The sequence below is a fragment of the Halyomorpha halys genome, unplaced genomic scaffold (assembly GCF_000696795.3).
Source record: "Halyomorpha halys isolate HHAL.00 unplaced genomic scaffold, Hhal_1.1 Scaffold313.1, whole genome shotgun sequence".
NCBI lineage: Eukaryota > Metazoa > Arthropoda > Insecta > Hemiptera > Pentatomidae > Halyomorpha > Halyomorpha halys.
Genome location: NW_027109847.1, coordinates 233,383 through 249,532, shown reverse-complemented (window position 1 = coordinate 249,532; position 16,150 = coordinate 233,383). Strand labels below are relative to the sequence as shown.

General features: G+C 28.6%; 1 protein-coding gene across 1 annotated transcript in view; it reads right to left on the bottom strand.

The window, feature by feature from the left end:
* Positions 1-150: 150 nt before the first annotated feature.
* Positions 151-16,150, bottom strand: part of LOC106681164 (uro-adherence factor A) — an 83,030-nt gene continuing 67,030 nt past the window's right edge. Inside the window, exons 3-11 of the mRNA XM_014421339.2 lie at positions 12,678-12,745; positions 8,868-10,008; positions 8,750-8,796; positions 7,928-8,132; positions 6,510-6,626; positions 5,468-5,640; positions 4,316-4,507; positions 2,475-2,738; positions 151-2,350 (exon numbers count right to left, since the gene is read on the bottom strand). Of these exons, the coding sequence (XP_014276825.1) occupies positions 1,982-2,350; positions 2,475-2,738; positions 4,316-4,507; positions 5,468-5,640; positions 6,510-6,626; positions 7,928-8,132; positions 8,750-8,796; positions 8,868-10,008; positions 12,678-12,745 (2,576 nt within the window). The 3' untranslated portion in view covers positions 151-1,981. The remainder of the gene's footprint in view (positions 2,351-2,474; positions 2,739-4,315; positions 4,508-5,467; positions 5,641-6,509; positions 6,627-7,927; positions 8,133-8,749; positions 8,797-8,867; positions 10,009-12,677; positions 12,746-16,150) is intronic.

Below are 16,150 nucleotides of genomic sequence, written 5' to 3'. Positions count from 1 at the left end.
TATGCTATATATTTTTGTACATCATCGACTTATAGTTTTAAGTTTTTTTCACTAATTTTGACATTTTTTCAGCTATCTATTAATAACCCGAAATACATTGCAGTGAAATTTTTGTTTGGGAATGAGAATTAAAATAAAATAACTTAGAAATTCTGTTCTTACATTTATAGTTTTTATTTACATATTACAAGCATGTATTAAGAAATATCACTTTCAAGGTTTTATTAACATTATTTTATAAATCTTTGGACAAGACAGTTACCATTCATTGGGAACTGCAGCACAGTAGTTTGATATCAGTCTTATTCTGTAATAATCAAATCTAAAAAGTCATTAATGTACTCATTAATTGAAACATAAGCCAGTTTTACATTAGCAGAATCCGATATATGCATTATTTAGCTTAACAAATTGTTTTGAAATTTATTGAAAATAAAATGATAAAATGAAAATATTTATTGAAAATTATTCTATCATCTCACCCTCTCCATGAATTTATTAGTCTTTTATTTTTAATTTAATTAAAGTTTTTATATACACTAAATGTGGATTTCATTAAAAAACAAACATTATTCGGTATAAAGGCAATTAATTTTTTAAATCTATCATTAATTAAAATATCAACATGAATTAAATTAAATTTTAAATATTTATCACATTAAAAAAGATATTTGAACATATATAATTTGATGAAATGCCTTTTTTTCTCAGAGTGTATTATTTATTTATAGGTATTTACATGATTATGAGTTCAAAGATTCATACAGACAAGACTCTAAGTTGTTTTAAGTAATAAAAACAAAAAAAAAATCAAAATAGTTTTAAGTACAAATCGATCTCCCATAAATTATGTGAAAATATTTTAATACATATTTAATGCATGATGTTTCCTTAATAAATACTAGCATTTAAAGTAACTTAATTTGTATTATAAATTTAATGTCCTTCTCATTATTCTTATTTCTTATTTTCTTAATTTTTTTTTTTTTTTTTGATTTTTTCTTTTATAAAAACTTGTTTTGAAAAATAGTTAAATTTTCATTAATATGACAAGTTTATAATTTTTTCTTTCATAAAAAAAAGAACCTCATTATCTCAATATTCGAATGTTAAATTTCTCTGTTGCTGATTAATTAACTTTTAGAGTTAAAAATGCCATTTTTTAATTTATAATATTAAATTGATGGTGATAAAATATAGCCCTTTATTAATTTATAATTTCCTTAAAACATTGGAGATTTATGTTTTCCAATTATATTAGAAGATTGATTTAAAGTTCTACTGCTTTTGATAAAAGAAAAATATTGCCATCATTATTATTTTATGAAATGGTATTATTACAATTTTATAATATTAAATATTCAATCATGTAAGATATAGAACTTTCCTGAACTATTTCTTTGAATGAAGCTCAAAGTTTTTTTTTTTACTTTAAAGTGTAATCTGTAGCTTTTAAACATTATCTAACACTGTCACATCAATTTTCAATTTTGAAATGATCATTAATCCGGAATAAATGTAGTAATGTATGTAGCAACAATGTTATGTTTATAGACACAAGTCACAGAAATGGAAACATCCTCATGCTTTTTATTTTATTTTATAATAGTCCTTACAAATAATTAAACAATTTTATTTAAATCAAAATTAGGTTTCAGAATAGGTTGTTAACTTGGAAACCTCTCTAAAGATAGAGACATTCGCTGAAAGCACAATAAAGTTCTTGATTGCATATTTTTTAATCAACATTAAAAATGCAGTCTTATTGATTTTATTAATCTTTATGCGATCTACTACTAGATTTTTTAAAAAATTTAATCAAATTTAAATAATTTATGACCTCAGTTTACATATATTTCCATATTTAATTGCATGTATACAAACTCAGACTAGCTTATTCACATAGAATAACTTAGACACCATAACAAAAGGATCATTTTCATAGGAAACAATAGTTTGGTTTTAAATTTTATCTATCTTTTTACTTTTTTGAATAATTTACAAGTTCTTCAACATGTTTTTTATATTTTCCAACAAGCTCAGGTAAATCATAAGCAATAGCAACATCAAGCCTATTTATAGGACAACCCCTAAAGTATGTACAAGTAGATGACAACTGTTGGAATTCATAAACAGGATTTAACCTGAAGAAATCCCGATAGACATCGGGATCAGGGAGATCATAACGAGAAATATTTGTAAGTGTGCTGAGTCCTTCATAAATATGGTAGTTTTGTGGATGTTCAATGATATCATCACTAATTTTTTTCTTGTTTCCAAAGAATGATTTATGGTTGTAGTAAGTTGTTAGATAACAATCAACCATTTTTGCATGATTTCGAACACGGACCTGCAAATAGAAAACAAAAATTATGTATATGAAATGTAATGGGAAAATACAATGAACAATACAAATGTATAACTTTTTAAATAATGTTATTTATTTATAAAATAAAACAATAAGAAATTCTTACCGCAAATCTTCTGGCACCAGCAATTTTGTTTTCAACTCTTTTATCAACAGCTTCTCTTATATCTTTCAGAAATGCTCTTTCTTGGGCATGCAAGAGCCTTGTAGGAGCTCCAATTTCATATGGTAGTGACCATAAAGAAGTTGAATACATTATAGGTGGCTCAGTTGACGACATTAATGGTGAAATATTCCATATAAGTGTTCCTTGCACTCTCATAAGTTCTTCTGGCTTTACTTGATCTGCTTTATTCAGGATTATCCTAGTCTGTAACATAAGTTGCAAATTTAAGAGGACAAATGTAGAAATACAGCTTTAATTGCATTCTCAATACAGAGTATGTAAGAGCTGGTAAAAGGCTCTACTCACATAAAGACAGAACATTCATAAAACAAAAAAGAAAAACACACTGGTCTAAAATTACTTTTATGTTTAATTTTGTTTTTTGTTGTTTTTCTACAAGTTATAAATTTTACTTCTTTACCAATTAGTTTATATAACTTTCATAATTTCTAGCATTGTTCCACAAAATTGTTACAATATATGATGTACAAAACACAGTTTTATATGAAATGTATTTTATGAATAGAAGAAATAGTGTTTCTACAGGAATGGGGAGTTAGTTTATTAAAATCATAACACAAATAAAGCCCTTTCTGAATTGAAACTTGTCCTTTTATTGATGCCAGTAACTTTTCCAGCAACTGGGCCTATTTGTCTTTTTTTGTATACAGCTGATACCTACTTGGTCTCAGCCTCTGTCCGAACTAGAGTAAGAGTGAATTACATAAATCATACAAAATTTTCAAGTAAAAATTTCTAATTCTGCTTATGACCTCAATGTTTCAAATTTTAAATTTGTCAGGATGGTCTAACCCACCAAGATATTTTGTTGGATTATATATAAGGCTCTTTTACAAAGTTTCATCAAACTCAATGCCAAACCGAAACATCTTTCAGGTATCATGTATGGAGCCAGTCTGGAACATAACACCCAGGTATTATCTTAAGTTGACCCATAAGATGTATGGTGGAGAGTAAATAACAATATACTGTTTTATTGATTATACTATAACTCACAGAACTGAAAGGGGGTTAGTATCTGCAAAGAACCCCTACTCTAATGGCATAAAAATGACCCATGCAGAACTTTTAATATTTTAACCTGAAGGAGATTTGTCTTCTTCAGATACCACAAGGCTTCAGAAAGTTTTTTGCCGACGCTTCAATAAGAAGTTAGATGAGGAAGTTAAAATGCATCTAATCCAAGTAATGGAACAATTAGAGGAAGGAGGGTATTTAACATAATTTCGATCCAGAGCTCTAGCAGCAGTTCAACTGGACATCATTGATGGTAACCATAGAGGGGGGAGATCAGAGTTTCATCTGTGTATCTTCTATGAGATAGGCATAGTAGCAAAACAATTTAAGAAACTCTCTGAAAAGATTAGAAAAAAAAGCACAGTAATAGCTTCTGTGGATGCTGTTGTACACAATGGCCTTTGTGAAAATACCAATACCAATACTAATCAGAAAATCAGAGTTTAAACTAAGCAATGATTTTGAAATCTAACAGAGGTGACCAAACCACCTTTAATAATACAATCAAAGCAGTAAGTACATATTATGTAAGTTCTAGGATTAAGAATTAGCATGTTTTTGATAAGCATCATGCTCAGACCATGTTTGAATAATGGGTTAATAGTATTCACTCTATCCAAGCATTCTTCATCAAACTATTCTATTTTTATCAAATGATTTAATTATTTAGAACTCATTTTAATCAACTACAAGAAAACTATCTTGTTTTAATATAATTGAAATATAATTTATTCAATACTTACTTGCATTTCCCTTCCTTTCAACTGATCGAGTATGGCTTCAGTTTCAGGACCTACATCTAGTTTTGAAGGATCATAAACAAGAAATATTATGTCTGCCCGATCAATGAACCATTGGCAAGCATCATTAAAGGGGAATAATCTTTCAACTTGTTTTCTGATCTCTAATATACCAGGAATTTCAACAATGTTAACCTAGAACAAAAAACTTATTTGTAAAGTATATAATTATTTATATTTCAATAAATAAAGTAAATATAGTTTTATTTTAATAAATATATAAAAAAGCAGAGGCGTGTTGTTTCTAAAACATTCAGATCATTAATATGTAAAAAGGTTGGTAATATACTCTTGAAATCAGTACATTTCAGTAAAACAGTATTATAAATCTGACTTGAAATATATTTTATGAACTACACTGCTTTACATATTATTTTTTAAATTTCATTTATTGAGGTTACAACAATAAGCAACTTTTCCAAAATAGTTTGCTCTGGTTAGGAAAATTGGATTTATTTTTGTTCTAATGAAAAGTAGATATGATTGACCACATTTAATATCAAATTTGACAATATTATATATATTTATAGCATATATTATTCGAGAAAAATACTTTTTGAACAAAGATTCCTTGTACCTCTATATCTTCTGTTTTCTTACTTAAGAATGAAACAAGACCAAAATTAATGTATTTTAGACTTAAAATGATATAGTTAGTGGGCTCATTAAAACTTTTAGTAAATCCAAGTGGACGATAATCATAGACAACTTAAGGATAATTAATATGTAGCCTATCAATAAGGATTATAAAACAAACGAATAAGTAACTATTTGATAAGTATTGGCATCTAAGATCTTATGAATAAGTTATTCATTGTAAAAGTATCAAGAATTATCAGGTAATAGAAAATATCCATATGTGTAATAAAATATTTCAACTGCTACAGCCTACTTCAAATTTAAATGACTGGTCATAATAGAAAATTAAATAGAATAACAACATTTAAAAGACATTGAGTCAAAAGATGGATAGAATGATATGCATGTAATTCTATATTTAAAAAAAATCAGTCCATTTTTTAATATACTAGTTTTACAGAATAATACATAAAAATTAATATGATTACATTAATCTTGAAATTAAAACAACTGAACCTTTTCTAGCAATGGATGGTTTAGTTTTAAACCTCTCAGACGATCAAGTAATCCTTGACCAAACTTCTGTAAGCCTGAAAATGTCCAGTCTGCTGCTAGCTGAGTTCCATCCAATACTTCTTCAACTTCTCCCGACATAACAATATTGAAATAAGCTGGTGAAGGTTCAGCACCTGAACACATAAATATCAAACTAATGATCGTGTTTTTTGTAATGATTTAGATAATCTCTTACTGCTAATATTAACTACAATATAATTATTGTTATTAAAAAAAAAATAGAATCAAACATGAAAAAATATACCATAGGACAACAAATATTTTTTCTTAGTGTAACTGTCACGTTTTATCATGGTATTCTTTGGTTTTCCCCTGTCCATCTGTCCTTCTTTAACCAAAAATGGAAGGGGAAAAACTAAAACCTGGTAGAATATGAATGATATAAGAATCAATAAACTCACAGATTCAGGAAAAAAGGCTAATAATAAAGGTTGATAGTTGCTTAGATGAGGATGGGCTGCTGTTTTGTGAATTCGACAATAGCCTTTGACTAAGCGAGAAAGAAAGACTTAGCTAGGACCCTGGAGGAGCTGGGAGTAAATTTAGGCCTCAAGATAGCTATTGAATACCTATATAAAAAAAAAAAATAGAAACATAGTAAGGACATCTAAATTAAGCCCTATGGAATTCAGCAGTCACAAAGATTTGCCAAGGCTGCTGTATATGCCCTCTCTCATTTGTTGTTCTACTGATCTAAGCTCTGAATGAAGCCAAATTAAGAAATTTTAGCTGGGCTACCAAAATCTAACATACATTCATGACATGATAATTTTTGTAAAATACAGTAGGGATCTTCAGAATAATATATTGATCCTGAAAGAGGAGCTAGCAAAAATAAATATGAATTATAACAAATAAAAAAGTAGAACAATGAGGATAGAAAAGCTCTGGGATCACAACTTATTGAAGAAATATAAATTTTTAAAAATATCAAAGTCCTTCTGTAATTATTTTAAAATTAAATCATTTATTTAAAAAATACCTGTACGCAATGCTGTTTTCTTGTATTCATTTTCTAATAAATAATTAATTATTGTAGATTTTCCACCACTCCATGGCCCCATAAACAAAATCAATGGTTTTGAAAAGATTTCAGGATCTGTAAACAATTAAAAAGGTTATTTGACATTCAAGAAATTGTTTTTAAAATAGTATATACTAAGCATTACATTAATGTATAAGAGAAATAAGGAACATAAGTGATTTATAAATAAAATAAATAATTATTAATAAAGATTATTGTAATCATTGATCAACCATATGTGCTCACAAAGTTATGAAATGTTAGTACAATCAAATTATTTTCACCTATTACTAAGATTATATATTATGTACATGCATATATATATTATTTTAATTTGTATAGGTCTGAAAAAATTTAGAACTTGTAGAAAAGGACAGAATACCCAAATCTGACATTATATCTGACATTTATTAGAATATTATATTGGGATCAAAAAATTTACAACTAGTATGTCATGGAGCTTTCCAATTAACCATTCAATGATGAGGTTATTAAACAGGCATACAGTAGATTTTCTCATTTGGTGTTCTAATTATTATTTAAGAAAGAGTCATTTAGTTCAAAATATTTTGCAAATTCATAGCATAGATAAATCTATTCTGTTTCATGTGCATTTGTTTTACAGAGTAATGAGGTAAAAACCCTTTGTTCTTTCAATAGTTAATTGGTTTAATTAGTCTTTTTTTTTGTAATATTTACAAATAAAAGTTGATCTCAGACAGAAGCCTAAGTTACTATTAAGAAATTTTCTCAGCTAATCTGTAATAAGTCAAGGAGACCTAAATCCTTCAAGGTCTCCTCAAATTAAGATACATAACATAAGTTAACATAAATAATATAGAATTAAGATATGACAGAGTTAATGAAAATACATAACATAACCAGTTAGGAAAAAAAACAAATCTTCAGGCAGAGTGGGTAGTTCAAAGATATAAAGTTAAGAAACAGCACACAAGTGTTGCAATGGCATAAAACATGACGACTTAAATTTATTAAATTTTTATTAGTCATGTTTGATCATTTTCACATTGATATTAATAAAATGAATTTTCATTAAGTAGTTATATAGTTTTATACATTATCCATGTTTAGCTTTACTGGGACAAAACCCTGCAATTTTTTTTTTCTGTATTTCAAATACATCGATGGATAGTAATCAGACAAGACTAGTATTTCCAGGTTGAAATAGTAGTTCCCAATAGAAAACTTCAATATAAAGTGGATAGAAAATTTATTTCTGATTGTTTATAATTTTCAAAAAACAGAAATTGCAGGGCTTCACTTTTCCTTCCCTATCTGCTGTATACAACATAGTTTTTAGATTAATTTTAACATATATTGTATACAATATAAATAATCATGAACACATACTTTACCTCCAAAGTGTCTGTTACTTAAATCTCTATATTTGTACAAAATCTCTAATGGCTTAATAGCTGCATCATAAAGTTTTTTCAGTTCTCTGAGTGTGCTTTCAGCTATTTTTCCAAGACCTTTCTCTATTTCCTCATTTTCACTGCTGAGGCGAAGAATCTGAGACATGTGCTCTCGTGATCTAAGATTCTCTGGAATTTCCATAATCTGTAAGAAAAATTATATATTCAAGTGAAGACAAACTGAATTATGATCTATAGATGAGATTTTATATGTGATAGTATGAGTATAACCAACAGTCCTGTAACTGATTAGTAAAAAATTTAAATTATAAAGAAAATAAGGTTCATATTTTATCATATGAACTGAAATTAAGGAAACCAAACTTTCCATATTAATGGTTGTTAGTATATAAATATATTTCATACTACTGCTTGGTAATAAATGAGAATTCATTAAAATTAAAATTTTTTTTTACAAACATATTGCTATATAAAAGTAAATGATTTTTTCATATTCGGTTTTAAAGGGTAATGATAATATTATATTCAAATTTTGTTTTCAGGACAAACTTTTACTGTTTATAGGTAAAATTTTATTTCCTATTCATAATATGGGAGTACCTATAGACCAAGAACATTAGCCTGTTGAATTACATCTAATCTGTCTAGCTAACTAAATTATTAACAGATTAGATTGGTGAATTAAATGTCTAGCTGATAGAATAGAGGTGACTTTACGGAAAATCCTTGGTCTGAGCATATCCAGAGGTAGAGTTCATGGAAACAAATTATATGGTGTAAAAATGGAGTATTGCTAATTACCATTGACAATTCCTCTTCTGGAGTAGCTTCTTCTGTTTGTTCTTCACCTAAAGAAAAAAATAGTTGATTTTTTTTTTTTGTATGATTAAGTACTTCATTTCAGTAAAAGAGTGATTACCTTCAGTTGTAATATTTTGTTTAGCCGTTTCTTCTTCAGATTTCAATTCTTCATCAGTTACTTCTGTGCTACTTTCTTTATCTAAATCTTTTTCTAAAGATTTACTTTCATCAGCCTTTACATTTTCAAGGCTTTCTTCGTTATCAGGTACACCTGACTGTTCGGGCAATGCTTCGCTGTCAACAGGACTTCCAACTGGTGCCTCATTACTAGATATCTCCAATGATTCTTCTTTATCAGGAATTATACTATTATCTGAAGCCAAATCTTCTCCTTCTTGTAAGACTTCTTCACTTACATTTTCTACTACCTCTTGACTCACTGGCTCAGATTCATTAGAGTGTTCTGGTTCAGCTGCTTCAATACTGACATCATTAATAACAGATTCTTGTTCATCAACAGCTTCTGTAGTTTCTGAGACCTCCTCAGTAACGGGTTCAGTTTCTTCTGTATCAATTTCTTTTTCAGCAGAAATAATTTCCGCTTCTTCAACTGATTCATCTTTGGTCTGTTCTTTTTCGGTTTCGTTAAGTTGTTCACCACTTTCTTGTTTTTCTGCACTGCTTTCCGTTAGTTCTTCATTCTGCTCTTCAGATTCTGTTTCTAATTTTTCTTGAGATGTCTCTTTAGAATCAGACTCATGATGCCCTTCCTCGTTTGTTTCAGGTTCAGTTTTTATTTCATTTTCAAATACTTCAACAGTTTCTGTTTCAATTTCTTTCTCTGATTCTATAGTTTCTTCAGCTGATTCATTGGACACTTCAGTTTGTTCCTCAGTTTCAGTTTCTAAATCTTCACCACCTTCAGATATGGCTTCATCCTCTGTATGAAGTTCTGGCTCATTTTCATCTACTTCTTGATCTAAAATTGATTCTTGATTATCTTTTTCCTCACTTTCATTGATAACTTCTTGACTCTCTTCTTTATTTTCACCAATGCTTTCTTCATTGCTACTTTCTTCAATTTTCTCTTGACTTTCATCTTCCTTTGGAGGGTTTATCTCAATACTTCCTTCAATTATTTCTTCAGTCTGAATTTCTTGTTCGCCACTTTCTTTTTCTGGTTGACTTTCTATCTCCCCTGATTTCTCTTCTAATTCATCAATTAGTTGTGGAAGATCAGGAGGTACATCTTCAGAGGCCTGTAAGGAATAATAAATACAATACAATAATACATCATGCCTATTGATAAGAGCCAGGAAAAACAATCCTAAATATAGAACATTGATATAAAGACCATTTAACGTCTTTAGGGTAGTCCTTTCCTAAAGTTGTTCAATATAATTTTCTGCTTAAACTCTCTATAATATTATTACTATACATACATTACTTAGAAGTAAACAACGAAACACATACCGAGACATACTGTCTTGAATAATAAGATAATTAGTTTTGATCTTCAATGAGTAGTTTAATGCAACCGATGGATCAGTTACAGGAGAAAAACAGGAAAGGAAAAAATCTGCTGGAGCTTAGATTCGAAAAATGAGATCTGTGAGTATCAGCTTCCGTTCGCTGGCTTTCATAACGTTCTGGAATAGTCTAGTCAAATAATATATTCATGCATGCAAAAAGTTATGTAACTACAGTTTTTTAGTATGTTGTAGGGACATAGGATAAAAACAACGACATGTTTACAATATCAGTAGTTACTAAATAAATCCATATCTATGCCCCTTATCTCATAATTTGTGATACCCCTGGTTGAGGGAAAAGTACTGATTAAGGAGGTGCCACTTTACGTGTCAATGTTCGTAGGGTTGAGCTGTGGTAGCTCAGAGGTTATAGGTTCTTCATTTAAAACCTCAAGTTGGAACTGAAAACTGCTGCGTTCATGCATGATTTTCGACCAAAATTATTCTTTGTTCTTTGGTTTGAAGTTTGACCTTCCATTCCCAATTTGTCGGATTCTTCTCTATACTCAGTCTCTTTCGCACTTGATGGTAACCCTTATGAGCTTGTTAACATGTAATGTCCTCTGTAGGTGGTAATCGAGCAAGATGGATATTAGTGTGAGTACAGAAGAGATAAACATCTCGTAATGAAGGTGATGGAAAGGTTCGAATATGACCTCTGTAGAGTGCCATTTGATGCATGCTAATGTAATATCTGCTCCAGTAGAGTATGAGCACAGGAAACCCTCAGGTCAGATAAGTAAGCTCACTACTTGTACTGAGCACATAACTGCATTTTTTTTTACCAAAACAAACGGTGCCAAGATTGGGTGTGTGAACAGTACAATACTTGGTGATATATTAGAGGGCTAATGATTGTATGATGGCCTGGTGTAGACGCAACAGAAAATTTCATTTTTGGTACTCTTCTATAGATAAAATTTGTCACATCGACGCCTAAGCAATTGAGTAGAACAAAAAGGTCCTTTAAAAATGTCATCAGAGTAATTTCTCGATCGGGATCTTCGAGGGTAACAGTAGCTTCAAATATGTGACGTAGAAGTACTTTGAGGTCTCTCTGGTTGTACTTGTTGAAGCTGAATGACAGTGGATATTTCAATTACTATTTTGAATGTTGAGCAAGTAGTATGTCGCTTGAGCTATACTGAGTACGGAATATGCCAATCTCGCTGAGTTTTTCCTGCGCTCAAACACTGTCGAAGAAGACGTAAATTGGTAAGAATCAAATGCTTTATGGCTTCGTACGGGGTCCACATTCGAACTAAAACCTTGCATCACGCTTGGTACAAGATGTTTAACTCTTCGGTAGTCACCACTAAAATCAATCCGACTCGATTACCACCTTCAGGGAATGCTGCATGCCAAAAACAATCGTCGATGTTACCATCAAATGCAAAGTTGCTGGGTGCAAAGAATATCCAACAGACTGGGGGTGGAAGGCTTTCCCCCATTACCACCATGTATGACTTCTGTGCTAAAACTCTTGCAAGTGCAAAAAGGATTACAGTAGTGGTTGTAGCCATGATAAAGCTATTTAATAGGTCTGTTTATAAATTTATTCAATTTCATGTACATATGTTACAATTTAATAAAAACGTAATGATAACCACTTATTTTTTTTTAATACATTCCAAAGAAATGGTTACTATAAACCGAGTTTAGATTTTATATTCATTCCTTTTATTGGTATTGTAATAATTAATTACAAATTAAATAATTGTTTTCTACTATATCTCAAAATCTAGATCTCAATGTTTTTTGTTACCTGCCATTGGTAAGAGAATAATTGAGCCTTAACATTCTGTTAAAATCAAATTAAGTATGAGTGCAGGAGATTCATGCTCAAACTAGTTTGAATATGAGTATTTGTAATCAACAGTAAAAAAAAAAGTTGAGTAAAAGTAAAGTAATCGTACTCATAATACAGTATTTTGAATCAATCTTACTATTTTGAATAAAATAATTTTTTTTTAAAGATTAAAGGAAAAACTACTTAACTTCACTTTTTACTAAGTGTTCATACATATTTAACTCAAGATTTTAAAGCAAATTATATTTGAATAGGAAAAGACTGGATTACGAAATTATTCAAACTTTACAATTACATGGTATCCAAGTGCAAGAAGTAATAGATTAATAGTTTACTCAAAGTATTTAGTTTCATATGATCAATTAAAAAAGTACTTATCATTTTTAAGTTTGATATAATTAATTACAAATTTAATCATAATTGTTGAGTACGTAGACACTTTTTTATACTTCGTAATCAGTAATTTGGATATCGTTCAAAATATAGTTTTTATTAAATTATTTTGCATTATTAGCAATAATATATTCAGTTCATATGTTAATTGCAATTTGAATATTTTTACTAAATTAAAGAAAGGAATGATTACCTCTGTTGCTGTTGAGTCCTCTTCTTGAGAACCAGATTCCCCAACACCATTTGTGTCCCTTGGTTCATCTACAGAAAAATAAAGTAAGCTTTTTAGAGGCTTTTTAAAGGAAATTTAATGACTCCAATTATGTGGGGGTAATGGTTGGTTTTCTTGAATAATCAAGTTCATATTTTGATTCCCCGCTTTAAAAAAAAAAAAAAAAAAAAAATGGTTTATTCTAATTTTTTTAAAAAATTGAAAATATGATATGTATATGCCATTTTGAGGTTTTTAAAATAGCTTTAAATTTTTTTTCTTCCACCCATACACAATACAGGAGCCTAAAATTTGGACTGTAATGTAAAGAGTTTTACAAAAATTAAATATGTTTTGAATTATATAGAAATACGTTTTGGGGAGAAAAAATAATAATCTTACTTTCAAAAGGCTTTTCTTCAGAAAATAAATTCTATATATTTACTTTATTATGGCAGTTTGAATTTTTGAACTTGCTTTTAACTTTTCAAATTGAGTTGTTTATTTACAAATTATTGTCGAAAATGTATATTGTAAATTATTGTGTTTATAGTCATTATTTCATACCATATCTTATAACTAAGCCATATGTTTTAACAATATATTACACTAACTAATCTTTAAATCTCTTAATTACCTCGTAAAAAAAAAAAAAATGTCCGGCACTCTTAATTAATAAAGTTTTAAAAATATATATAAATAGAGTAAAAAAAAAGAAAAAGAAAACATATTTACTTAAAATTTATTTGTTTTCAAAAAAGCATATAATTTTGACAAAATAAGAAATCTTAAAATTATTTTCAGGTGTAACTTAACAAAGCTTGATGAAAGACCCACAAAATACCTCAATTTATTATAAGCATCTTATCGATGGGACTCTTCAATCTGCATATTTTCAACACGTTTAATGATTTTTTTGTTTTATTTCTTGTTAAAACGGATTGTATTTATTTATTGTATTCTGTCTATAATAGTTTATTTGTATTTAATACTAAACTATTACAATAATCTATGTAAACAACGTTTGTGGATTCACGATTAAAAGAAACATATTTCCTTCACGTTCTGAAATTTGTTTTTTGCGGTATGGCGATGAAATATTTTCACTGTCTGCAAAAATGTCACGTGGTTAACATCCGTCCATCATGTATTGAGGTAGTCTTTGCTCTTTCATCAACCCTTGTAAAATACATCTGTTACTGATTGTGAGATTTCTTAGTTTGTCAAAATTAAATCTTTTCCACATTTCTTAGTTTGAACAAAAAATTATTATTTTTTAAAACATTTCTCCTCCTCTCGGGGTATTCATGATGTGTTTAATGTAAAATGTTTTACTATGTTAAATGTTATAAGTATAGGATTGTGAGCAGCCTTATTTAAAGTCATGTTAAATGGTAAATGCATAAGAGATCCTAGCGGATTTTTTGAGCAAAACAAACCTTTCCTTTCAAAACTTCATGCTATTGTTTACTTCTAAAATTTGATTTAAGTAATTTATTACAACATGCCTAAATTGAGTGAAAAGTGGAAGTTGTGTGACAGTTTGGACACTGGGTGCCAAGTTGATCTTCTAAGTTGTTAAAAAGAGAATCAGGATGAGCTAATTGACAACTGTCATTACATTATTATTATTGTCATCCATTGCTTAATTAGTCTTAAAAACTTGCTAACAAAATCAAAACACAAACTACGAGCAAATAATCTAACACAACAACAAACAAAACGATGACGAGTTCATCTGGTCTGTTGCCTAATTTCATTCTCCATTTAACAGACCTAGTAACAGACTCTCAACCATGTTATATGCTATATCGCTTTAACATGGTAAAAGAAGGAAATATTTCTCCAATTAAAACGTGTTTCTCCATTTAACACACTTTAACATGTTAAACTAAAGATCATGAATACCCCTGCTCTTTATTTATCAAAAGTTATAAATTTATATTTTCGATTTATTTTATTTGTTTACCCATAAAGGGAAAATATTTTTTTAAAATCGTAGAAGAGTTGGTGAATTTATTTTATTTATTTTTTTTTCGAAATATCAAAGAGATTTAAATATTTGTTTGTGTTATTTTGTGTTAAAACGGACTGTTCCTTTATTTATAATAGTTAATGAAAATAACGGTTATATAAACCGGCTTGAAGGGTTAATAGGATATTATGTCAGTTGACATTTTTAAGTATTACTTCTAAATAAATCAATGGGTTAGAAAGGTTGAACACAAGTATATAAAATTTATTTTCAGAGTAACATTTTATACTGACAAAAAAAAAAATTATTTAAAAAGAATTATTACTGAAAAATTATTTTATGATAACATAAAAAATTTGTGGTGAACTCATACGAAAATATTTTAAAATTGTATTATTAGAAATATCTTTTTTTGCTACTAGGAAATACTTCAGCCAAGATCTTAATAAAACATTAAGCTTAACTGTTCATTTATATTTGCAATACAGTTTTATATTGAATTTATAATTACTGTTTTATATTTGTTAATTAAATTTATTCTGTAAACTGTAAATAGGGAACTGGAAATTTGTTGATATGAATTAAATTGAAATAATAGATATTACTTTCTTTTAATTAAACCAAAAAGAAGAATTAACATACTCCTTATTTAATAAAATAAAATGAAACATACATAATGAATTAACTAAAGTTTTTAGCTCAAAAAAATAGAAATGAATTTTATTTAATCAGAAAACGGCTTATTATTAAAACAATTATATTTAGCATGCTAACAAAAATATAAATTAAATATAGCTAAGAAGTTATTGTACTGTTCTAAAGGCTAAGTCCTGCAGATACTTCGACGAAGGCTTCTCTGTCTTGCACTGCAGAAAAGATTCTCTGTTTGCACTGTCACTAACGTTAAAAAAGTTAGGCGGGTCGAGATACTCAGCAGAGTGGATGTTGTAAGGGCTTGAGTGTATCCTGTTTCTATATTTAAATGATAAAAGCACGCTCACCACTTAAAAGAAACACTTTAGAAGTAAATCCTTCTTTATACAAATCACAGAACGTAGTATCTATAAAAGCCCCTCTGAAAATAAAATCTCTAAAATCCCCTAACATTATTTTTGTTATAACTAAACTTTGTGCACACTAGAAAAAATATTAATCCATTACAAGTGGTTTATTACTAAGAGAGAGTGAGAAATATGTTTAGACTCAAGAAACTTTCCCAGTGCTAAATCTACTATTTAAATTCTACCGCTAAGTATCAATAGAAAAAAAATAATCAGGGAAAACTCTAATCAATAAGCCAACCACACTTTTTTTAATGATCAAAAACGTATATTATTATCAAGTTATAAAATCAGTCTCTTTAAACATTGATAATGAAAAAATTAAATACATGGTTTAAAGTAGACCTGTCGATTTTTAACTATTTCAAGTTTGGGAAATACCCCTTACACAAGTGACTTATGTACATTGAAAACATGAG